Genomic DNA, 25,329 nt, shown 5'->3' with positions numbered 1-25,329 from the left:
ATACTGATGATCATCCACTATATGGCTGGCACTGGGCTTGGTCCTGGTTTTCTGCTTCTTTTCAGAGTCCCCTGAATTTTTTTCAAGCATTTTGAAGAACAAAAAGTATGTTTTTGCATATAGGAAGTATATTATAGCATTTCACTTCTTTGTTTTCTTTTGTGTAGGGAACCCCAGGATTACCTGGCCCACCGGGACCAGTGGGACCTCCAGGAGATAGAGTAAGTTTCCTCAGGCAGGCTATGATGATGTTGGCAATGATATCACATTGTTGCCTATTAATGAAGAATTATTTTACAATAAAGGACAATAGTGAGATTGCAGAGGTGACAAGTCAGTCTATTCAATTAGAAAGCAAAACCAAAGACACTGCAATCAAGAAGTGATGATGGACTGACTCACTTGGTGCTGTTGTTACGAAAGCCTTGTTGGGCCCATCATGGCCACCCAGCGTGGGCTTCGTGCAGACATGGTGGGTTGCCAGGGATGTCCCATCAAAAGGCTTTTCCTGAACTGGGGACAGGTAGCCATTGACACCATCACTGTTTCAAGAAAAATGAGGGAGTGGGAAGATTCTATGCTTTTTTGCTTTTTCACTTTCAAACTCCAATCTGTGACTCCAACTTTGTGGTGAGGCCACCCAGATCTCCCAGCTTGAGAGTGAGGAAGCTTCTCAGGAAATCATTCCCCTCTTTACGCTCAGCCTTGTTCACCTACCTACTCCCTAGTTCCCTACCACTAACGCTGAAAACAGGGCGCACAGCTGATAGAACATAAACTTTGGAAAGTTAGATAGACTTTGGTATAGGCATCTGGGCTGGAAAGAAAGAAAAGGAAGGAAGGAAGGAAGGAAGGAAGGAAGGAAGGAAGGAAGGAAGGAAAAGAAACCTGAATTCTGTGTTGGAAGAGAAGAGAAGAAAGGTCAGAAGAGCAAGCCCAAAGACCACAGTGAGAAAGGAATACTTGTTACCAAGATGGAGTTGGTAGGAATTGGATACATGGGTTGTCTTCAGCATAGATGATTTTCAAAATGAGGCACAGCTTTGGGGACCACTAGAGAAAAACAAAAGAACCACATGAATAGGTATCTAATACATGTGCACCTATGAAAACAACCATAGGTCTTCTCATCCAACCTCACCTAGAGGAAAGCAGCTTTGAAAGTCACTGCCGCTTTGAGAATGGAGAAAAAAAAAATAAAATTTATCACAAAGTTATGCAGATGGCTCAGTTAGACCTGAGGACATTAGGATAAGCTCTTCTTCACCCCAACTTAGATATATGTCTCTTCTAAAAGAAAATGGTTGATCAGATCTAAGTGTTCGTAGATGGACACTTTATATGTATAAAATGCTCAGCCTTAAGAAAGAAGGAAATCCTGTCATTTGCAACAACACGGATGAAACTTGAACCTGGGGGACCTTAGTGTAAGTGAAATAAGCCAAACACAGAAAGGTAAATACTGCATGATCTCACTTATGTATGGGATCTAAAAAAAGTTGAACTCATGGAGGCAACTAGTAGAATGGTGGTTGCCAAGGGTAAGGGGCGAGGGGGATATGGAGAGATGTTGGAAAAAGGCTACAAAAAGGCTATGTTGGAGTTGTTATGCAGGATGAATGATCTTTGGAGATCTAATGTACAGCATGGTGACTATAGTTAATAATACTATATAGTGTACCTGAAATTTGCAAATAGAGTAGATCTTTAAATGTTCTCACCACACTCAAAAAATGAGAACTATGTGAGGTGATGTGTATGTCAATTATCTTGGTTGCGGTAATCATTTCACCATGTATACGCATATCAAAACAGGTACATCGTAAATATGTACAACTTTTATTTGTCAATTATACTTCAGTAAAGCTGGGGGAAAAAAGAGAAAATGGTTGATCAGGAAGTTTTTAGGAAGGAGAATTATTCAGAAATATAATACTCACCTAAACAAATAAACAAAAGAGTGTCTTAGACGCTGGAGAAATTTAGATGGAAGACGTGCAATTCAAACTGTCTAAGCAATACCACCAGAGCATTTTTGTTTCTTAAGTGGCTCTCAGAAGCAATGTTGATGTTACATCAGGTGAACTTGGAGTCTGTTTTTTGTGAAGCAGACCTGGGGCTCCCAGAAAACATTCTGAAATCTTTATCTGTATAAGTTTCTGGAGAAAAAAATCGGAGAGTAGTGGTGGTGGAATATTTCTAACACAATTTTAAGGAAATAATTTAAACTTCCTCTGTTATAAAACCAATGGAAGCATGGATACTTAGACCAGGCAGTTATCCAAAGGCTCTTGATTTTTGTTAGAATCCAAGAATATGGATGAAATTATCACTCTTACTCCCTGCAGAAAATGAGACAAAAATCTCCTTTGACAGAGGAATGCAAGAGCTATAAAAAAGACCTGACTCAGAAATCCTCTGCTGAATTTCAGGGATCTCTCTGTTGGGATGAATGCTAACTGGGTAGCAGAGTGACTCATGCGAGGCAGAGGTCATTTGGCACCGCATGGAGGCAGGTCGTGAGAGCCAACGAGCAAGCCTGCGCAGCAACGCGCGGTGCTCCTGGGGCACATCTCTCTTCCCAGTCAACCTGACACTTGTGCGGATCTGGTCTTTCATGCAAGATGAGGAGCAGCAAACCACTAAAAAATTAGCTGAAGACTGAGGATTTCCTTTCTTTTGCGTGGAAGGCAGTCAAGACAACTTCACTCTTTTCTGGGGTGGGGGAGAGAAGTTCACCAGCAGTGGGGACATGGGAAGTCCTTCCCTAACTGGCTGGCCATTGCTTAGGAAACGGGACAGTTTTGAATCAGGTGGTTGGCCTCTCCTTCAGCTTTTATGTTGCTCTTCTCAGCAACATTTCTTTTCATCCCACTTTGATTCTTTCTGGACCAGTTTGTCGACACTGACTTTTTCAGTAGAGAGGTTAGTCTTCCTTTAGGCTTCCTTACAGTCTCACAAAAGCAAAAGTTAGCATCTTTATGAAAGGAGTCTCCTTCTTTAGAGAAGACTAGTTTGACTCTTAAAATGATCAGCAAAGGCATAGCTTAAATTGGGAAGCATTTTGGGGGTATATTTGTTTTTGTACTGAAAGATTACTTGCAGCTGGGTTAAATACTTCACCCTTCACTCTTACCAGTCTCTTTAGCATCTTTCCTTTTCACTTGGTCATTATTTCACTAATTCATAATTAATTTTATGTTTACAATAGGGCTTTACTGGAAAAGATGGTGCAATGGGACCCAGGGGACCCCCTGGGCCACCGGTAAGAACTGAATGGGTTACATTATTGTCTCCCCACCCCAAAATCCCTACCCCCATTTGCTAGGGAAAAACCCAGTAACCTGGCTTTTGAGGCACATTCTATCTGTACTATGGGGTGCACTGTCAAGGGAGCTGTTTGTTTTATTTTCCTAAATCAAAATGGGCTGGAGAAAACAGATGTGTTAAAATACAGAGTCTGTTTAATCAAGTTACATTTGAAAAATAGAAAAATACTCCTAAGTGACTTGACCACTAGTTGGCTAGTGCCCCAGTTCCTTCCAGCCCCACATCGAGTGGTGGGGTTTTAAGACCTTACTGGTTACTTCCTATTCTAAAATTTTGATAAGCTATGGTGTGTGACATTTCAGTTTTAAGGGCATTTATTATTGAACACTATCAGTCATTCTGAGGAAGTAAATTTACCCTAGATCTTCTAATTAAGATCTTTTGGGGAAAACACCAAAGCCAGTGATTTTGAGAGTGGCATCTATATGCCTGCATCCAGGTGACATCATAATTAACTTGTCTGAAGTGATGGATGATCTTCATGTCTTATGGCAGGATATGAAGACATGAGGGCATATGTTAAAAAATGTTAATTATTGATGTTTAATGAACATTCGACATTATATATGTTCTCAGGTAAAGGAGAGTTTAAATGTATAGTAAACTTGTATTTTAAATACTTACTACAGAGCTTAATATTTGCATAATTGATGAAGTAAAGGATTATTTGTTTTACAGAATTTGATGATCAATTTTAAGGAAATTTTAGGCTTTAGAACATAAAGTATTGGTTAGTAGATATTATATATATTCTACTAAAATATGGCTAAGATTTTTGAAACTGTGTTAAAAGCTATGGTTTGGAGGAGGTGAAGGGTGCTGAGATGACAGAAAAAAGTGGAAGTTTAGAGAAGGCACCAACGAAATAGTGAATTTCTAGGCTGAGACCAAGACTCCCAGCAACAAGGGAAGACTGTGCCACGGTGGTACCTGATTTAGCATAGACACAGCTACTTTCTTAATTTCTTCCCCAACCAAAGTTTTCACTACTGTCTTTTGAGGGGTTTCCTGGTTTTGTAATAGAAATGAACTAAAAAAATAGGGATTGCTTTCTGCAAATTCATTTTGTAACCAATTTATGAGAATCGCAGTCTATGAATTGTGAAACTGATTATATGTATCTATATATTTTTCAAGTGGTCTTAAAATATATTTTAGAACTATACACACCATAAATATTGAGAATTTTCAAAATTTTTTCTTTCGTGCTATCTTAAAATTTGGTTTTACTCTCTCTATTGTATGCTGTTTCTGTTACAGGCTTTTAGAGCTGGCCACATTTGTTAGTTTACTTTAGATGGGCTTTTTCTTTCATCGCATCATTCCCTTTCTCCGCCTGTGTATTTCAGGGAAGCCCAGGCTCTCCAGGAGTCACAGGACCTAGTGGGAAACCAGGAAAACCTGGAGACCATGGCAGACCAGTAAGTGGACAGATTGCATGTCTGGAGTCATTTCTCTGTGGCCATAAATAATGAGGATGTTGCCAAGACTTTGGCGTATTTATGTTATCTCTTCTGTAATGTGTTTGAAGCATTTGTTGAAACTATGCGAAACCCATGGATTTAACTTGGTACCAGTTCTAAAGTTTTTCTCTCTGAGTTATAATATTCTGGGATGAAAACTGTGGTCATAGGGTTTCTTTAAAAGGAGAATGGGATTTTGAGCCAAGACACATATTTCTGCACTGTATAAACACTCAAAGCTGGGTCAGCAGAACGATTCTTTTATTTAGGAGCGGTATGCTGCTTAAGATAGAAAAATACATGATGGTGCGTGGTGCCTTCATTTGTAGTTTATAGATGGTAACCCTTGATGAGTGTCAGCCGGCCATGCATTTGGTCATTTCTCTTTCATCTGCTAGACAGTAGTCCTAGGATTAAAAGGATTTCTCTGCTCTGCTATTTTACTTTTTTATACTGTCCTGCTGCAATTCACATACAGTTTAACTTCCTTTTGGTCAGATGGCCTGGTTAAAATAATGGCATTATGCATATCTGGCATTTCCACGTTGGTACCTCCAAAACTGAATTTGAAGTTCTAAAATTGCCAATCCAGAAGTATTTTTAATGAACATTGAGCATCATATTCTTCTTTACAACCTTTTTCTTATTTGTATGTGTGAAGTGTGAATTTATTTTAAGCAGTTTATTTGTCTGAAATGAATTTTAAAACATAAAAATTTATCTCCAAGATAAGTAAGTCCAACTGTTAGCAATGACACTAATCTATCAGGGCTGTTCTCGGGACGGAACTCTTTTTTTAAGTATTGTCCAAATTATATAAACCCAAGTTTAAAAACTGTCTAATGTCAAAGAAACTTAGGGTAGAATCTTTATGTGACACGGCCTGCCTTCTACGTTTACATAAAATTAAGCAAGCAGCATTAAGATGAAAGGACCCCTGATATATTTTACAATCTGTGTATACCCTAGCACATGAATTTATTACTCTCTTTTCCTCAGTGAATCATAGCAGGAACTTCACAAGAGCAGTTAAAAGCACATGGAACTTTTCTACCCATTCACAATTCTATTTCATTTGAGTATTACTGAAATGGAGTCTTACATAAGAATATACCAGATGTAATTGATGGCTGGAACTAGAAACCTAAAAGAAATTTCTGCTTCCTTTACTTGAAATGTGATCTCTAGATACTGGCAATAAAGATGATTTCTACAAATCATATATACTAGAACAATCTCACAGTGGCAGTAAATTAAAAAAAACCACACACACCAGGAACAATCTCAAAGTAGCAGTAAATGTAAAAGAAAACAAAACAGAAATTCCTTGCAATTTACAGAAGGCTCCAAACTAAGTAACAGTAGCGTTTCTGTAAGAGTGTAGAATTTTGGCAAAGGGAGTGTAGAGTTTTGGCAAAGGGAGAACCAAACTCCAGTTTCTTCTTATCATTTGGTAACATTTTTTGGACCTTCCCTACCTTCTTTTTCCCCTTTATTTTCCTCATCCTTCTAAAGTAGAAAATTGTTCCTCCTTTTCTTCTCTTTTCTAACTTACCTTTAATTTCTAAAACTAAAACTAGCAGATGGGTATAGAAAGGTCTTAGCAGAGAGCTTGGCTGTTGGCTTATATCATTAGCTCTTGTAAGCAGTTGGTATCTTCTCGCTAACTTGTAACACATGATGTTGTAGGGCGGATGTTTCAAGGAACTTCTTGTGGAATATTTTTTATCATTGACTCAAAATCTTTTTGTTTAGTGACTAAATGTGCTAGTACATGTTCTTGTGTTCTGGGGTCTGGGGATACAACAGTAAACAAGACAAAGTCCTGGCCCTCATGGGGATTCTAGTGGGGGATATAGACCAAAACGTGTACGTAAACAATATAGTTTCTAGCAGTGTTGAGTGATGTGAAGAAAAAGAAGCAGAGTGAGGGCCAAGGGAGTAATTGTGATAGTGAGAAGGTGGCTATTTTAGATATAGTGGTCAGGGAGCCTGTCGTAGGAGGTGACACTGGAGTGGATGGAGGGAGAGCTGTTTGAAAATCTGTGGGAAGAAGATCCAGGTATGAACAAAAGCCTCAAGTGAAGAATGATTGAAGAATGAGTCTGGCATATGAAAGGAACCACAGAGAGGCCTGTGTACCTGAACTGAAGGGAGTTGAGGGGAAGAAGAGTAGCAGGCAAGACCAGAGAGCTGGACAAGGTGATTGTGTGGACCATCTAGCCCAAGATATGTAATTCTTATTTCGTGCTAAGTATGATGGGCGCTTAGAGCTAAAAGAGTGACCTAATCTTATTTTCCTTTTAAAGATATCACTCTGGCTTCTGTGTGGAAAATAGACTCTAGAGAGGAAGAATGGGAAAACAGGAAGAGCAGTGAGGAAGATATTGGAGTTCTTTAGGCAAAATTCTTAGGGACTGTAAGAGGTGGTTCGGTTTGGGACATTACGTGAGCAGTGGGTTTGTCAATGGTTTAGATGTTCCTTTCATGATAGCAATTGGCAGCCTAGAAACACATTATGGAAAAATAAAACCCTCTGGCACTATAGAAAACTTTTTTCAAGATCCTCTCATGGCCAGTGAGAGGCTTGACAGAGTAGGGACAAATATTCTGTGGCTGCGTTTAGATGCGGGACCACTTTAGTAAGAGAGACACATGGTTCCTTTTATACTCAGTGCACACACACACACACACACAAAATAATTGCAAGAAGTTAGAGATATATATTTAGTTAGGAAATTGACTCAATTCCCACTGGTTCTTACTAGAACTGAACCAAGATTAACCTCATGGACAATCTACAGAAACAATCTGAGCTACCCAGCCATGGTGATGTAAAGGAAAGAGTAATGGTACCAAGGGCAATTTCTCATCTCTATTTTAGTTCCAGGCTTATATTGCAAATGGCATCATAAATGCATGCAGACTACATAATTTCTAAATGTGTAATCATAAAATTCACATCTCAGCACTAATTTGGAGGATACGTGCTTCTATGAGAGACAAGGACAGAAAGATTCCTTTTTACAGACAAGCAAAATGCAAGTAAGATGGATATAAATATGAAGTGTCATTTTGCTAATCTGTTAGAAAGCAGACCTTGCTCTCTTTCATCATCATGTCTGTTCGTGAATCATTTTAGATCATGTTTGTCAGTTTCTAATCTACAAAATTCCTGTATTTCAGGGTCCATCTGGATTGAAAGGAGAGAAGGGCGATAGAGTATGTATTTCTTAAAATCTGATTTACTGTTTTATTTTGTGTGTTAAACATTGAAGTCTGAAACTATAGAAATAATATGCTAATGATTCTCATTGATTTGATCAACAAGGGAGACATTGCTTCCCAGAACATGATGCGAGCAGTTGCAAGACAAGTCTGTGAACAATTGATAAGTGGTAAAATTTCTTTTATTTTTAATGTATGAATGCTTTTTAAATTTGTTGCAGGAAAATGCAGAGTTTGAGTCACAGAGTTTCTAAGATATATATTTCTATTTCATTGTGATGATCTCTTATTTTTATACATTCTTGGTTTTGTATCTGGTCGGTTAAAACTAGTCATATGTTAATGACTGTCATTAAGATAAGACAAGAACCCAAAGTAAAATAATAGCCTGTATCCTATACTTAATCTGATATAGAATCATATTTTGAAAGGGCTTTTCAATTTCCTTGTTAGGATTTTTACTGATCTTCATCAGGATACATGTAGAAGCAGCAAACACTGGATTTTTAAAGTTATAAACTTTAAATTATTCTATGACTTTAAGGAAGGGGGCCCATCAAGATTAATTTGATCATAGAAAGTACATATTGGTGGTGACCTTTTTATTGCCTCCTTATTTTTCACAGACTCTTTCTTCTTATTTTATGAAGCCTATTAAGTAATAAAGCTCAGTGCCTACAAACAGCATGGCTTTAAACTCAGGGTTTGCTATTTCAGAATTCTTAACAGTGTTTCTTGAAGTGTGATACTGAGGGAAACCTGCATAAATCACCTATATTGCTCATTAACAATGAGTGTTCCTGGGCCACACCCTAAACATAGTGAATTATTGTCTTTGGAGATGAGGCCCAGAGATCTGTATTTTTCAATGTATCCTATACGCGATTCCAATTTACACGAAAGCCTGATTATCATTCTAGGTACATGCACACAAAAAATTGCTTAATTCAAGAAAGGTTCTCTTTTGAATGACATCATCTGGCAAACCACAGGGCTTTATATCAGAGCCATATCAAACTTTTACCATTCTTTTACGTTTATAGTAATGCTGTGACTTACTGGTCAGTATTTTTGTGGAGACACATGTTTATCAGGAATCATTTTGTCCTAGATGACTGGAGTGTTTTATTTTATTTTTAGGCTTCTAATTAGAATGTGTCCTGGAGGGGGAGGAATAGAGATGGATTTCACTAGACACTAAGAGAAGAGTTTCACCATCTCATCCCTTCCCTACTGCGTTTCTTACTAACAAGTCTTATTTCTGTTTGTAGGTCAGATGAGCAGATTCAATCAGATGCTGAATCAGATTCCAAATGATTATCACTCCAATCGCAACCAACCAGGCCCACCGGGTCCCCCAGGCCCTCCTGGCAGTGCAGGAGCCAGAGGAGAACCGGGACCTGGGGGGCGACCAGGCTTCCCTGGCACACCAGGGATGCAGGGGCCCCCGGGTGAACGAGGTGGGCATCTCTGGCCGATGTACAGGGCTAAAGAAAGGAATTTGCAAGTGGGGGATCTGGGTCAGGTTGAAAAACACGTGGAAGGCTGAACTTGGCAAACTGCTTTAATTATTCTTGTTTGGACAGCCCCAGAAAAACTGTGTGTCCACGAACCCGTTATTTTCTTTAGGCAGCCGCAGGCCATAGAGATCCGTATCTTAGAACATGGGAGGATTTTGTCAGGAGATCTCAGTAAAGATAATGCTGTGTTCTGATTGTTTGTTGTTATTGTTGATGGGAAAAACTGTTTTGGCAAACTCAAATGCTAAAATATTAATTATTGTGACTAGCAATGTGCTTAATGTACATTGAATGTACTTAGAATGTACTTAAGCAGCCTTACAGTTTTAGATCCAAATTCTTTTAGTTCCTTTGTTCAGGGCTTGGCACTGGTCTTACGTGTTTGTTTGGCTTTAATTTCATGGTAGATAAGTGTCATTGAAGGAAAAGAAGAAAAATAGAATTATTTAATTCCAGATGTTTCGGGATGCTGGGTGTTCCCTTTTGTCAAAGCAGCAGTTAATATTCTGGGGAAAATTTAGATACTTCTATAATTCTAACGGTTTGGATGCTATGCAATAGAGCTATTAAAGAGCTACCTTTAAGGTGTGTCTGAATGAGTTGTAACTATGTAGTCAAGATTCCTGTTCTTAATTACTATTTCTAAAAAAAATATATAATAGACATGTTTGTTTTCTTCAAATAATTTTCCCCCTGACTTGTAGCCAGATTTGTTTCTTGGCCATGAATCTGGAATTACCCAAATGTCTAGAAAGAATTTGGCTTAAAGAGTGAACTTCTGTGAAAAATTAGTTTCTGCTTTCACTAAAAGAAGTGAATTACTTGAATTAAGTATTATCAGTTAAGATGAAAACTACATGTTTCCAGATAATTTTCTCCCTGTTCTCTTTCTGTCCTCCCTTAGGTTTGCCGGGAGAGAAGGGTGAAAGGGGTATTGGATCTCCGGGACCTCGAGGGCTGCCTGGCCCCCCAGGTACGTTTGGTAGTAAATCAAATAAGTAAACAGCATAAATACTGAGAGTATACAACCCTAAGAGATTCACAATCTCATCCTGTTAGCTTCAGGCAGGCCTGTCATTGTGAATATATTTTAGCAAGAAGTTCAACCTGTATAAACCTGCTCATTTTTATGTTCTCTTTGTTCAAAAAAAAAAAAAATGTTTGAATGTGTTATATTAAGCACTCACTGTAACTTTAATATATGAGGGTATGGGTTTTAATGACACAGAGGGTTACTGTTTTCTTTTTTATGGAATTCCCATTTGTTTTGTTTGGCCACATAGCCTTTAAGGATGGTGTTATTTCCTGTTTCTTCTAGTATTCTTCAAGATGTTGCTAGCGGCTGAGAAAACATATTCTCACTAAAAATCCTGACACATTACAAGATTTCATTCACAGTTTCTTTATTGATGTTTTAGAAAGAAAGAATAGTTGTCCAATTGTTTTATGCATTTCATTTACTAGATTGAAAATGACTTCTTGTTTTTCTTCGTTATAAGGTCCATGAGACCCTGTAACCAAGGTCAGCCCTAGTGGTTAAATCTTTACATTTGTGTTAACCATAAATACGTACAACTTGATCCAGAAATAACATTACTTTACATAGTCTGGAGGTGTGGGGCAGGCACTCCCATGTTCTCCTGGCAGTCTAACACGGCTAATATAACCATTTCCTTCAGATAGTTTTATCTCTGTAAGAGTGGGAACCATCCAGGGAACTCACTGGGATCTTTAGTTTGGCTTAATTCTTGGTAAGTCAGTTTTCTTTGGATACAATCGTTAAAGTAGTTGTATTTCTGTCATTAATTCTTGATGGATCACTGGTAAGAAAGTTTCACACTTTGGTTCATACTGGTGATTTCTTAAGGAAATATTTTCTTACCATACACTAGTGCATCATGTAGTCTTGAGGCAGTGGTGGTGTGGAAGAATTGTGGACTGCCTCAGGAGATGTATTTGACAAGAGGGGAAATCTCTGTTTTAACCCCATACTAGGTCCACAAGGAGAATCCAGAACGGGTCCACCAGGGTCCACAGGTTCAAGAGGTCCTCCTGGCCCCCCAGGTCGTCCTGGAAACTCAGGTATCCGAGGCCCCCCAGGTCCTCCTGGATACTGTGATTCATCCCAGTGTGCCAGCATCCCATACAATGGGCAAGGCTATCCAGGTATGTTGTTGCCATTGTAGGAACCCAAATTCACCTGAATTTAGAACCTTTATGGAAATGAAGTTCCCTAGGATTGAAGGAAGGTTGATTTGAGGATTTTTTGAAGATATAAACTCTTTCAGTTGTGTGTTTTGATTATGCAGTAATGTTGTTCTCCCTCAAAGCATAAAACATGACTTCACTGTTAGGGGTCAAATGGTTATTTGCTCTTCCTTCCTATATTTCTACATTTGCCCAATCACATCATAAATCTCTCCTTACTTCTTCTGGGAGTTCAAAGAATGCTATAACATGACTTTTTTTTTTTTTTAAACCTAAAGATTGAGAAGAGAGATTTGTGAATATAATTATAGAATATCAAGAATACATACTAAAAAATTGTTTTGGGAATCTGATGTTGAGGCAAACTTTTTGCTGACATGGTGCAGACAACTGAAAATAATACACTGTCTCATCCTGTCCATAGAATTAATGTTCCTAAAATCTGGGACTTAATTTTTTTCTTTTAAAGAGTTGGTAGTGCATATCTAGTGTCTGACAATTACAGAGGCCAGGTGTCTTACGCCTGATTTTGGGGAGTGTGGAGACAAGGGAGATATGCTGATCTGGGAATAAGAAACTCATGCTGTGGTCAGAGGTGACCTTTTCATCAGCGCACCCTCGAGCATCTTGCAAGTTTTAAAAATGATACTGCTGTTTGATATGGTTGGCTACTAGCAAATAGTGCATGAGTAGTTGATATCTAAATATCTATATATCTATATATTTATGTGCATACTTATATATGACCAAAAGTAGTAATTTTAATATAAATTTCTCATGCAGCTCATTCACAAAATTATAATTTAATTTTTTATAAAATAAATTTTAATTACCTCTGCCTTATGGTATGTGTGAATAACTGGAAATATATGGATATATATATATATTTTAACCATTACATACTTAGATGGATGTGTATATATATTTTTTTGCATAGTAATTCAACTTTTAAAAACTATCATCTTTGACCTGTTTCAGGTTCCGGCTAACAAATTTTCTAAGTCGCCAGTGCTGCTTACAGTTTGAATACATGAAAATCCTGTTTCTGAGATGTTTGCGCACGTGCTTATTAGGAAATGAGTCTGTATGGAAATTTCACCACAGATATATGGTTAAAGAACCGGGTGGACATCATAAAGGAGGGTGGAGACTCTTTATACTAACTTGAATGAGATAAAAGCAGTGGTGTTAGTTTATAAGCCTGATGCATTTCAGTAATAATATAGAAAAGTATTATTAAAAAAAAAAAGTTCAAACACACAACCATGAGGAGCCTCAGTTGTGAAAGAGGCGCATAATAAAACTACTAACCAGCGGAGATTATGCCATTTGGAGAAAAACAATTAACCTGGTTAAAGGGAAATGTCTTATGTAAATAATAAACTAATTGTGGCTTGTAAATGATTTGTATGTGATCCTGTCCACTAAAATCACTTAACAATTCTACAATAAGCTTCTGCATCCAAGCCTGCTGCTTGCTCTATGCCGGAATAACACCGAATGGAATCTCCTCATCTCTTGCTTGTTAGCGATGTGTCTGATTCAGGGCATGTGTCTTACTATTATTATTTTTTGTACATGTACTCTCATTTGGGTTTTGTAATTGCAATTTTCAAACCAAAGTTTTATAGCCACTTTTTCTTCTTCCTGTTTAACTGTCGTCACTGGTGTTCCTCACCCACCGACTGTAACTCAGTCTGTGGGAGAGACAGCCACAGAAAATGTCATGTACTGTATATTACCTGGTGATAGTTGATTCCCACCTCCAGCGTTCAGTTTCTAGGAGCCAATAAAACCTTCCCTTATCTCCTCATCTTTCCAAATTGTTCTTTGAATTGAGGAGTTTGAACTCCTGCACAGTTGCGAAAATCCTACCTAGGTTTCTGCGTTTACAGTTATTTGGCCCAGCCTCTGACCCTTCCCAGGTATTTGTGCAATGATTGTATTTACCGCTGGATCCTTGAAGGTTAAAAAAAAAAAAGTGCCATTTCATTATTTGATCATCAGCAAATTCTCTCAGCAAATGGACGTAATCAGGACATTGTAACTTCTCTATTTATAGCTATGAGATAAGACTGGATTGCCATCACCTCGGGTGATGATTTAGCTTTTGCTGTGTGTGTGCCTTCCAAATCATGCCATAACTGTAATGTTGAATCGGACAGAGCCGTACGTGCCCGAGGGCGGGGCCTACCTGCCCGAGCGGGAGCCCTTCATCGTGCCGGTGGAGCCCGAGCGGACGGCGGACGAGTACGAGGACTACGGCGCCGACGAGCCTGGCGACGAGGATCCTCCCCACGCGCGCTGGCGGCGCGCCCTGCCCCGCGGCCCTGGGCAGTGAACCTGAAACCGCGCGCAGCGCAGCCACGCTGGGGGGAGGTGTTGGGATTTTCATTTACAGGTCAGACAGAGAGGTGTACGTCTTATCTGCGATGTGTCTTCCGGCGTTGCTTCATCCAAGAGTACGCTTTCTGATTGTAGAGAACCTTGTTTCTGCAGGAAACCTAGCTCGCTGCACGCAGTCTTGTAGACATTTTTGCCTTTGCCCTTGAAATGCTTGCAAAATACTTTGCCCCAAAGGTGCAAGAAGAGAACGTGCCTTGTGCCTTTAGTTAGCACAAAGGGCAGCCTCAGTGAAACTCTTAGGTTAAGCAGTAAGTCCTGGAACCACAGGACTACTGTATATTTCGAGAAGGCAGTTCATCTTTTACAAAACTTTTTTTGCAATTCAATTACACCACGATTCAAGTAATTCCCCTCCTCAAACCAAAACGGAGGGAAAAAACAACTCCATTGCAATTATTTATCTTCCTCTTCTATCTTCTGTTCTACATTAGGGCATAGAATGCTCTTATACATCTCCTTTAACAACCACAAACCTTAAGCCATGTAGCTGAAATTATTGTATCAACTGGATACAGTTCCATATTGCCTTAAACCTCCTTGTTTTAGACACACTAACATTTATGCCAAATTGCAGATTATTCTGCCGAGACGGAATTGCATGTTTGTGTTGTATATTTAGTATGAACTTTTTTTTTCAGAACATAATGTTTCTTAGTTATCAAAAGCAGTTGGAAAATGTTTGCAAGACTATGAACATAGAATTGCTGCTTTTATATTTTAACTGCAGATTGTGAATTTCACTGCCTTATATTATTTATTTCTGAAACAAAAGAGGCATTTTTCAATAAAACTACTGAAAATTTGACCTGGTATGTTTTTTTCTTTGAGTGGCCTTTTGGAGTGTTTAGGCGGTTGTCACAACAAACAAGTTTATATCCTTGGATACGGACACACATCTTGCTAATACTATTAAATTATGCTAAATAACTTTAGATTTTTAATGATATGGTGAAGTCATAGAGAATGTTGAGAGCCTTAAAAAGCTCAGCAGATTCCAAAGGCTTTATTAGGAATGTAGAGGATGTGTGGGTTGGTGGAAAAACAACTAGGTATCCTAGGAGACCCCAAACAACCAAATAATCTTTAACAACCCACATGATTTTGATTTAATCACTTTCCTATACCATATTTTACCCAATAACGTGTTTAACGCAAAAAGGAAAATCCCTTAATGGAAATTTTTACATTTAGTTTTTAAAATTTCCTAAATGTAAAAATTTCCTTTTGCACTTTTACGAATTCAGTAACATCATTCTAAATCGCAAAGAAAACAATGTAAATGTAGGTTTGAAAGAACCAACATCAATTGAAGGAGAGAGATAGTAATAAAAAAATTTTCTGCGGAGCCAAACATCTGAGTTAAACACTTCCTGGGGACCAATATTAGAAGGAAACGACAATAAATGAAAGTATTGCATTCAAGAGGTTTCAAGCCATGTCATTGACCGGTAATGCCCTGTACCTACATTTTTAATGTTAGAAGAGACCACTGAGATCATCCAGTTTAATTCTCTTCACTTTATGTAGAAGGAAACAGACTCAGCTAATTAGTAACAGAATAAGACTAAGACTCTAGGTCTTGTGGTTCTTAAGCTAGTTTTATTACCAGATACTCTCCCTCCCCTCCTGGAAATGCTTACTCTTTAGCAGGAGCTTCCGAACCTTCCAGTCCTACAAATTTATTTTGATTAATTTTTTGATTCATTTGGGTTTCTGATGCTCCTTAATGAAGAGCCTCTGTATCAGGAGATTGAAGACAGGCTCAGTACCTTGTCACTGACCCAGCTGAGTCCCAATACCACATGAATTTGAGGCACAAAGGAATTCCATCTTTTCTCACTGGCTAGATGTGGGTTTGATTCTTGATGTTGGCTCTGCACTGATTTAACTACCTTTTTAGTCTGTGCTGGGAGAGGGGCTGAGGGGCCGAGGCAGTTCTAACCAGGGCAAAAGCACCAAATTAATATCTAGCTGAGATATATGTATTGATTTTTATTTTCATAGTGTATTTTCTCCTCAAGTTTGGTGAATCTTATGTTAAAATTATTTTTCTAATATCTGATTGAGTGCATACTGACAAGCGATAGGGAGAAGATACCAGAGGTAGACTGGGTTTTAAAACTAATGGTAAAACCCCACAAAATCCAACACATGAGTGCTTGTTTATTTATTCAGGCTTTCCTGTGTTCAGGGGAAACACAGAACATCCTGAAACACTTATTCTACCTCTTTAAATTTTAAAGTGTTATAAGAAATTCATCTTCTGGGGACGCCTGGGTGGCTCGCTCAGTTAAGCGTCCGACTTTGGCTCAGGTCATGATCTCACTGTGAGATCCAGCCCCACATAGGGTTCTGCTGACAGCTCAGAGCCTGGAGCCTGTTTCAGATTCTCTGTCTCCCTGCTTCTCTGCCCTCCCTCCCTTGCTTGCACTGTGTTTCTCTCTCTCTCTCTCTGTCTCCCAAATAACCATTAAAAAAATTCATTTTCTATAATTTATTTTTTTCATTTTCTATAATTTATATGTGAAGCTATGACTCTTGTTTTTAAGAAACTCACATGAAAAGTGGGAAGGGATTATAGCTTCTAATGAGGTCTACAGTGGGAAATTGTTCAAAATTTTAAAAATAGCACATACATAGATAATAATATCTGATTATTTTTATTAGAATACTTTGTACAAGGGATTAACATTGTTTTTAGTAAGTTTAACAGGTGGCAGCATGTATATTTTCTCAGATTTGTGAGCGTCTGTTTTTGAGTTTGTAAAGAATTATGCTACCTAGGCAGTTGCTTAAGCTTACATTTATTTTTTTCTTTGAGAGAGAAAAAGAGCTTGTGCTTGAGGGAGAGGCAGAGGGAGGGAGAGAATCTTAAGCAGGCTCAATGCCCAGGGTGGAGCCCAATATGGGGATCCATCTCACTACTGTGAGATCATCACCTAAGCCTAAATCAAGAGTTAGGAACTCAGGGCGCCTGGGTGGCTCAGTCGGTTAAGCGTCCGACTTCGGCTCAGGTCATGATCTCATAGTTCGTGAGTTTGAGCCCTGGGTCAGGCTCTGTGCTGGGTCAGGCTCTGTGCTGACAGCTTGGAGCCTGGAGCCTGCTTCAGATTCTGTGTCTCCCTCTCTTTCTGCCCCTCCCCCACTCATCCTCAGTCTCTCTCTCAAAAATAAATAGATATTCAAACAAACAAAAAAGAGTCAGACACTAAACTAGCTGAGCCACCCAGGTGCCCTGTCATTTAATTTCTTTTCTTTTCTTTTTTTTTTTTTTTTTTACAAATAAGGTGAATGTAATTATTCCTAAGTATTTATTATTTTTCATATACATTGTACTGTATTTGGCACATTAGGTTATGTCCTTGTTTGGTTTTAGTTTTAATTTCTCCATAATAAAAGGGTTTTGATTATACTACCCTTATATGGCTGAGTGTCTTATAAAGAGTAGTCAATTATATAAAAAGCAGCTGTGCAATAAATTTTTGTTTTCAAAGGCAAGCTTTTAAATACATACTAACATTGATCCCTAAGTCACTTTATACTTGAGGTTGGAAAATGAATTTAAATGTGACTGTCTAAATGAACATGTACTAACTTTTTCACTGTCAGATCTGCCTGATGAAGGCTATTGGAAAAATCACATGGACTTGCTTTCAGAGCGTGTGGTTACTTATAGACTCTATCTACAATGCTGATGTCTTACCTGGTTCTATATTAGTACACCCAACAGTACTTCCCTCCTTGTAGTTCCACAGACACCTCCAAATTAACACTTCTGATATTTATTAGGATTAGATTCAGCTATGACTAACAGAGAGTCACAAAATAACAGTAGCCTAAATGTGTAGAAACTTCTTTATTTCTCATGTTTAAGAAGTCAAAGACCCAGGCTCTATCTTGCTGCTTGTGTGTGTGTGTGTGTGTGTGTGTGTGTGTGTGTGTGGTTTCCATGCCTCAGTCAAACTGATGATCCAAGATTTTTAATAGAGGCCTAGTTATTATGTCCATATTTCCTTGCAGGAAGGAGGAAAGAGAGAAAGAACCCCCACCCCTCTTTTTTTTCTTTTTTTTTTCGTTTATCTTTGAGAGAGAGACAGACTCTGAAGCGGGCTCCATGATCTGAGCTGTCAGGCACAGAGCCTGAAGTGGGGCTTGAACCCATGAACTGTGAGATCGTGACTTGAGCCAAAGTCAGAAGCTTAACTGACTGAGCCACTCAGAACTCCCCACCCCCTCCTTTTAAAGACACTTCCTGGAAGTCGCAAGCATAACAACAAGTTTATATTACATACCATTAGCCAGGATTTAGTCATTCAGCTGTATCTAGCTATAAGTGTGAAATGTTACCTTTATTTTGGGCAGGCATGTGCCAAACTAAAATCAGCTACTCTGTTACTATGTTAGAGGGGTTAACTCAAGGCTTTAGTCTTTGACACAATGTCCAAATCTCAACATACCTCTCCATAAATCTAATTTCCTCCTTTGTCTCCACCTCCCCCATCAAGCTCCTCAGGCCAGAAATTTGAGAATCACCTTAAACTCTTCCTTCCTTCACTTCTTGCATCCAATCAGTGAAGACTAGCTGATTGAACTCCTATATGTATTTGAATCATCCTTACTACTCAACTGTTACTACTCAATTGTTACTACTCAATTTTATTTTTATTTATTTTTTATTTTTTTTAACGTTTTATTTATTTTTGAGACAGAGAGAGAGAGACAGAGCATGAACGGGGGAGGTGCAGAGAGAGAGGGAGACACAGAATCGGAAGCAGGCTCCAGGCTCTGGGCCATCAGCCCAGAGCCCGACACGGGGCTCGAACTCACTGACCGCAAGATCGTGACCTGAGCTGAAGTTGGCTGCTTAACTGACTAAGCCACCCAGGCGCCCCCTTTTTTTCTTTTTTTTAATTTTTTTTAACGTTTTATTTATTTTTGAGACAGAGACAGAACATGAATGGGGGAGGGGCAGAGAGAGAGGGAGACACAGAATCGTTACTACTCAATTTTAGACCCTTGGAATTTCTTGTCACGGCTATAATAAATGGTCTCTTAAAGGGTCTCTTCTTCTGTAGCCTTGGCCCCATGAAATAAGTCTTCAGGTTCCAGAATGATTCAGCATATTGGAGATGGAGACCCAAAAATATGTGTATTTTAAATGTATTCTTTAGGTGAGTCATATGATCAGCCAGAATGGGAAACTTTTACACCTTCTGTCTTTGGCTTTGGATATACTTTTTATGCCAAAACTATATTTCTAGCCCAGTCCTTTCTTTTGATCCTTTAGGTATATATATACAACTACCTTGGTACATCTCCAGTTGGACATTTTACAGACATTTCAAATTCAGAATGAACAACATGAAATCCCTCATCCTTTTTTCCACACCAGTTTTTTTCTACAAGTTTGTCTTTGTGAGTGATACTCTCTCAATTGCTTAACCCAGAAACCTGAGAATTAACATGACTTCTCTTTCCCTCACCTCCTGTGTCCCATCAGTCACTAAATCCTTTTGATTCTATCTCCTCAGCATCTTTCAACTGTTTACTTCTCTGTATCCCCACTGACATTCTCTCCTAGGCCCCATTGACTTGTCTGGATTCTCCAGAAGTGGTCTATCTGGTCTCTTTCCAGCCACTCTTACCTCCCTCCAATCCATGTTCCTTACAGCTTAGCAGCCAAAATGATTGTTAAGAATGCAAATCTGGTCAAACCACTATACTTCTTAAAGTCTTTTAGTGGTGTCTAGTTCAGAAACCTTATCAATACTCATGAGCCACCGACAACTTGAGCTCTTCCTACTTTCTGACATCATGTTACCTCTCTTATCTCAATTGATTTGCCTGAACTATACCGGACTTCTTGCCCTGCCCCTCCATTATTTTGAGCCTTCACAGGCACTATTTCCTTACATGGAATGTGCTATATTCATTTGGTCACATCCTATTAATCCTTTAACTTGATGCTGAAATAATCACTTCCTTTGGGATACTGTCTTATCACTTCCAAAGTTCAAGATCACTGCTTGTGGCAGGCACCATATTTATTTCATTCACTCTTGTGTTTCTAGCAGCCACTAAAGTCCTGGTATTTAGGTGGTGTTCCATAAATATTTGTTGAATGAATAACTTTAGGTGAAGTAAACTATTTTCTTGATTTATTAGATTCTATCTGAAATGTCAAAATACTGTATGAAGATTGAATAATTCATGCATAATTGAACTTCCTAATGTCCGCTTTGTCGCAGAGCAGGGGAGGATGCCAATGGTTTTCTTTTTTCTACCCTCTGTAGGAGACACCAGTGATAGAAAGTTTGGGCAATTATATAATTATGCTTCTTTTCATGGTACTATCCTATTGTTGGAGGAGGACAAGACACATGACCACCAGTTAATCTATGAGCTGGACCTGAACAATTGGTGGCTCTTCATTCCATCCACCATTCCCACACTAGGAGCTGTTTTGAGGAAACATTGAGAAAGTAAGGTGTTGTTGAGAACATCTGGACTGAATACATGACTGAACCCAGTTAGGACCTCTATATGTACTTTTTAGATTCTGGTGGATGGATATCTACTTGTCTTGTAGCCATTCAACAGAAGCCTTATAAGTATCCTTGCTTATTAAAATTGCCACCTACCAATCTGGAGTGATCTGCCTCTTTCGTTGTTCTTTTCTTGTCTTCAGATTTTACTAGGGAAGCTCCCAAGGTTTTGAACCAACAATTGGTGAGCTAGGACAAATGGGTGTTGGGAAAGAGGCACCCATGAGAGAAATCCTGTGTTGACCATTGACTTCTATGTGGGGATGGGTGACCCATATGTTAAATACTGGACTGCAGTATGAACATATATGGGGACACCCTGAAAATGCTGACTGGTCTAGTGCACTTGTTTGAGGAACTGAGTGTAGGGCACTGCAACAAAGAAGAGAAACAAATGGCTGCCACAGAGGGCTGGGCTCTACTACGAACAGTTTGCCTGGACACTAATGCCCAATTAGAGGCTGAACTTGAGTTAGAAAGGTGGAAGAAGAGCTGAGATTAGAGAAGGATGTGAGGTTGTCCACAACTCTCTTGGCTTTGGAGCTGACAGATGAGGTGAGAGAGCAGGACAATAGGTTGGTGACCTTAGCGTGTCATTCTTCAAAACTAGGTGGTTGCAAGCTGCCCTGGATGAAAGTTGGAGCACTGGTGATAAAGCCTGATTGGGACACGAAGAGGTGGAATCCCTGGGAAAGTGAGGAGATCAAAAAGGAGGATGTTGTGGTGATGGACAGTGAAATGGATGGACACCCCATGCAGTCTGACTCCTAATACAAAAGAAAGCAAAAGAACAGCAACAGTAATCCCAGCCAGCGGGGCAGCCCCCAGTTCAGGTTCATGATGAGAGAATATACTCCCACTGAGCTTATTGATATAGCTGCCAAATTCCAGCAAAAGGCCAGGGAAAGTATCCAGACATAGTGCAGCTATAGGATATGAGGAGGGGCAGTGGGAGTGTGGTGGGAGGCAATGGCATTTTTCTGAGTCAGCAGGAAACAAAGAAAATGAGCAATGAGCACAACATTACTACACACCATGCCCTCCAGCAGCCCCTGTGCTTAGGGGGTTCAAGGCATTCACTACCTTATAGATTGGATTATTCTAATCTGCAGAGAAGCTAAGCCCAATGAAGGGTGTTTCCCTCCTCCCTGGGCACGTGTGACCCTGGAAATCTCTAGAGGAGATACAATAAATTCTTAGGGAGTCGGGAGTGAGACAGATCACCTATGCCCCTGTCTTTGAAGGCCCTGATTGGGTTACATTCACTGTAGGAATGAGAGCCATGATACTCCAGTCTGTCCCTAGTACCCAGTAAGGATGCTAATGGTATCTATGCTGAGCCTAGTTATGGGACAACATGTTTATAATATTGAGTCATCCATTTGCTGGTCTGGGGGAAACTGACAAATCGTGGGAATTGGTGTGGCTGTGGGAAAAACCAGAGACAGAGAGGGAACTCGAAAAGCAAAAAGTTTATCTCAATCAGTTGTAAAGGATCTGGCAAAAGTAACCTGGAAGCGAATGTGATTTGACTTCATTGCTGCCAAGATCTCACATGAAAATATAGATTGAGAACCTAATAATGTATTGCCTAATAATGTAATGTAAGGAAAGCTTTGAAATTGAACCAAAGTTCAGACCTGCCCCACTTGCTCCTACTATCGCTTATGCCCCACCAACTCCAGCAGATGCCTCAGGAATGCAGTCACACCCTGGGGACAGGATGGAGGCCAAGATTGCCTGCAGGTAAAGGCTGTGGGAGGCAATCAGAGGCTTCATGCTGAGGTCACTATTCACCGATATCCCAGAAACAAACAAAAGGTGATGGCTCTCATTGACACTAGAGCTGAATGTACTCTAATACATGGTCACCTTCAAAACTTTCCTGTCCCTCTTAGTACCATCGATGGTTACGATTATGATTAGGAAGATCCCTTTGACTATCCCGTTTGGACATTCTCTTCTCTAAGAATATGAGGTTTTAATCTCTTCAATACCAGAGAAAATATTGGGAATTGATATTTTACAAGGTCCAACTCTGAACACCTGTTCAGGTGAATGCCATCTCTCAGTTATAGTATACAAGTGCTGAGGGGAAATGTCACCTGGGAACCAGTAACAATGGCAACTGTCAAATAATATAAATTGCCTGAGGGATGTAAGGAAATGGGAGAAAGTATCCAAGGACTGAACCAAGTGGGTATTGCTCTCCCTGTCCATGGTGCTTTTCAATAGCCTGGTATGGCTAGTAAAAAAGCCAGATGGCTCATGGCGGAAGACTGTGGACTACCGAGAATTCAACAAGTAATTTTCTCCATTCATGCAGCTGTGCCCAACATTGACAACATTTTAGATAGCTTCGCCAGGGTCCCAGCAGTGTGTCACATTGTACTGGACTGAGCATATGCTACATGCAAAAATCAATCTGTCTTGCAGCTGCCTGAGACAAGCCTCATAAATCAGTTCCCTTGCTATTAAATTTGCTACCTGCCACTTGGGAGTGGTCTGCCTCTTTCTTTAGTATCTCCTTGACCTCTGTGTATAGGTGCCAGTTTCAGATTACACCTGGGAAGCTCCTGATATTTTGAACTAACACCTATACTTGTGAATTCAAGGCCATGTGAACAATGAAGAGTAGATAATTGGCTAGGTTACATGAAACATTTCATGTTCTCTTCTTCGTCAAGCCTGATAACTGGAAAATGAGAAATAGAGGTTGCTCCGAAGTCTTACTGAGTTCCTAATACAAAAAGTCTCAGGTACTCAGGAAATGCCAAAGAGAAGAAAGGATGCTTTATCTTCTTTCGTTAAAAAGAACTCTTTTGTCCAAGCCACTCCCTCAAGAGCCAGCACTTCACAGGATGGTTAGACAATTGAGTTTGCTATAAAACTGATGTTTTGTTGAAAGAACTGTGGTCTGTCGTTGGAGCTTTTGATTGTAGCTAAAGCGACCCTAAATGGGATGAACCAAGCATGTGAAATGGGAAATACCTTTAACCAGAACATTTCCCAGTGTTGCCAAGTCAAAGCAGGTGTGAGATATTTATCAATTTAAATTTCTGCTATTCATATCTTTCAAAGCAAATGCTGCTACAACATGTTTAAGGTCAATTTATTTGAGTGGATCTCAAACAACAAAGAGAATTTACACAATTTTTTCTACCTGTACTTTTAACTTCACATTTTCTTGTGAAATGCATTTTGTTTTTCTCAACCTTTCATTTCTTAGTTTCTCAATTAGCAATATTAATTTTAGAACAGAATGCAAAATGGAATTGATGCAAGGACATATTAAGTTAGATTTTAAGAGAACCTCTAATGAAGTTATAAAATGTTTTCCATGGATGTTTTAAAGACAGGAAATAAAACAGACAAGTAAGCTCTTTGGTGCCTGGCATGATGCTAAATGCCTCCACGTAGGCATTCTTGAAAGTATTACAAATGAGGAAAAAGTTGCAAGAAATTAAACTACTGCCGCAGGTCATACAGTTAGAAGAGACAAGAGGCTTCCAATCTATGCCTGTCTCCTACTCTATGCTGTCCTTCCTATGGTGATGTAGGCACAATTCTGTCTATAAGTCATGATGTAGTTAAGAGTGAAAATTTTGTTCTCGGACCCAGGTTTGAATGATAGCGTGGGTTCTTTCTTTCTTTCTTTCTTTCTTTCTTTCTTTCTTTCTTTCATTTTTGTAAGTTTATTAATTTATTTTGAGAGGTGGGGAGGGGCAGAAAGAGAGAGAAACCCAAGTAGGCTCTGCACTGTCACCGCGGAGCCCAATGCAGGGCTTGAACCCACAAACTGTGAGATCATGACCTGAGCCAAAATCAAGAGTTGGACACTTAATGACTGAACTCCCAGGTGTCCTTCATGGGTGCTTTCTTTCTTTTTTCTCTTTTTTAATTTTTTTAAAATGTTTATTTAATTTTGAGAGAGAGAGAGAGAGAGAGAGAGAGAGAGCATGAGCAGGGGATGAGCAGAGAGAGAGGGAGACATAGAACTCGAAGCAGGCTCTCGGCTCTGCCCTGTCAGCACAGAGCCCTACATGGGGCTCAAACTCACAAACCATGAGATCATGATCTCAGCTGAAGTTGGATACTCATCTGACTGAGCCACCCAGGCACCCTTTCATGGGTACTTTCTGTTATCTTAAGAAGTTAGTTTACCTCTGATTCCAAAGTTCTGAAAACTTGGGCCTCATGACTATCTCTAGAGTTGTAAACACACTATTACCAATTACTGTTTTATATATATATATATATATATATATATATATATATATATATATATATATTTTACTGTTATATTTTTGACCATATTAAAAATCTGGCCAGATACAGATCTTGTGGGAAGGTATTAGAGACTTCCCGAGTAGTTATTCCAGCTCATGCAAAGGTTGTTCAGCTCACTTTCTGGCTGAACTTTCTTTCTCTTCAATTTCCATTCCATCATTTGAAGTTTTAACACCTGTTTCTCCTTTTACATTTTGATAGCTTGTAGTCCTTATTTTCTTTACTCTTTGCAATAGACTGAGAGGAGATAATTATGTGAACATGTCTAGTGCACTGGTCATTAAAAATAAGTGTTGTCTCTCTCCCTACTCTAGTCACTCAATAGCTCCAGTAAATTGG

At 39.2% G+C, this 25,329-nt stretch overlaps 1 protein-coding gene across 4 annotated transcripts in view; it reads left to right on the top strand.

Annotated features, from left to right (window-relative positions):
* Positions 1-14,181, top strand: part of COL12A1 (collagen type XII alpha 1 chain) — a 115,982-nt gene extending 101,801 nt beyond the window's left edge. For 3 of the 4 annotated variants that reach the window (XM_042939180.1, XM_042939182.1, XM_042939181.1), the window contains 9 exons: positions 168-221; positions 3,212-3,265; positions 4,680-4,751; positions 7,980-8,015; positions 8,125-8,191; positions 9,293-9,481; positions 10,446-10,514; positions 11,537-11,707; positions 13,915-14,181. In XM_042939180.1, coding sequence (XP_042795114.1) covers positions 168-221; positions 3,212-3,265; positions 4,680-4,751; positions 7,980-8,015; positions 8,125-8,191; positions 9,293-9,481; positions 10,446-10,514; positions 11,537-11,707; positions 13,915-14,090 — 888 coding nt within the window. In that variant the 3' untranslated portion in view covers positions 14,091-14,181. Of the gene's footprint in view, positions 1-167; positions 222-3,211; positions 3,266-4,679; positions 4,752-7,979; positions 8,016-8,124; positions 8,192-9,292; positions 9,482-10,445; positions 10,515-11,536; positions 11,708-12,727; positions 13,361-13,914 lie in introns of those variants that run through there. The other variant, XM_042939179.1, reaches the window with a different exon arrangement.
* The last annotated feature ends 11,148 nt before the right edge of the window (positions 14,182-25,329 follow it).

This window comes from Panthera leo, chromosome B2, assembly GCF_018350215.1.
Source record: "Panthera leo isolate Ple1 chromosome B2, P.leo_Ple1_pat1.1, whole genome shotgun sequence".
In the NCBI taxonomy this organism is placed as follows: domain Eukaryota; kingdom Metazoa; phylum Chordata; class Mammalia; order Carnivora; family Felidae; genus Panthera; species Panthera leo.
The sequence above is the reverse complement of the archived record's forward strand: the minus strand, read 5'-3'. Positions and strand labels throughout refer to the sequence as shown.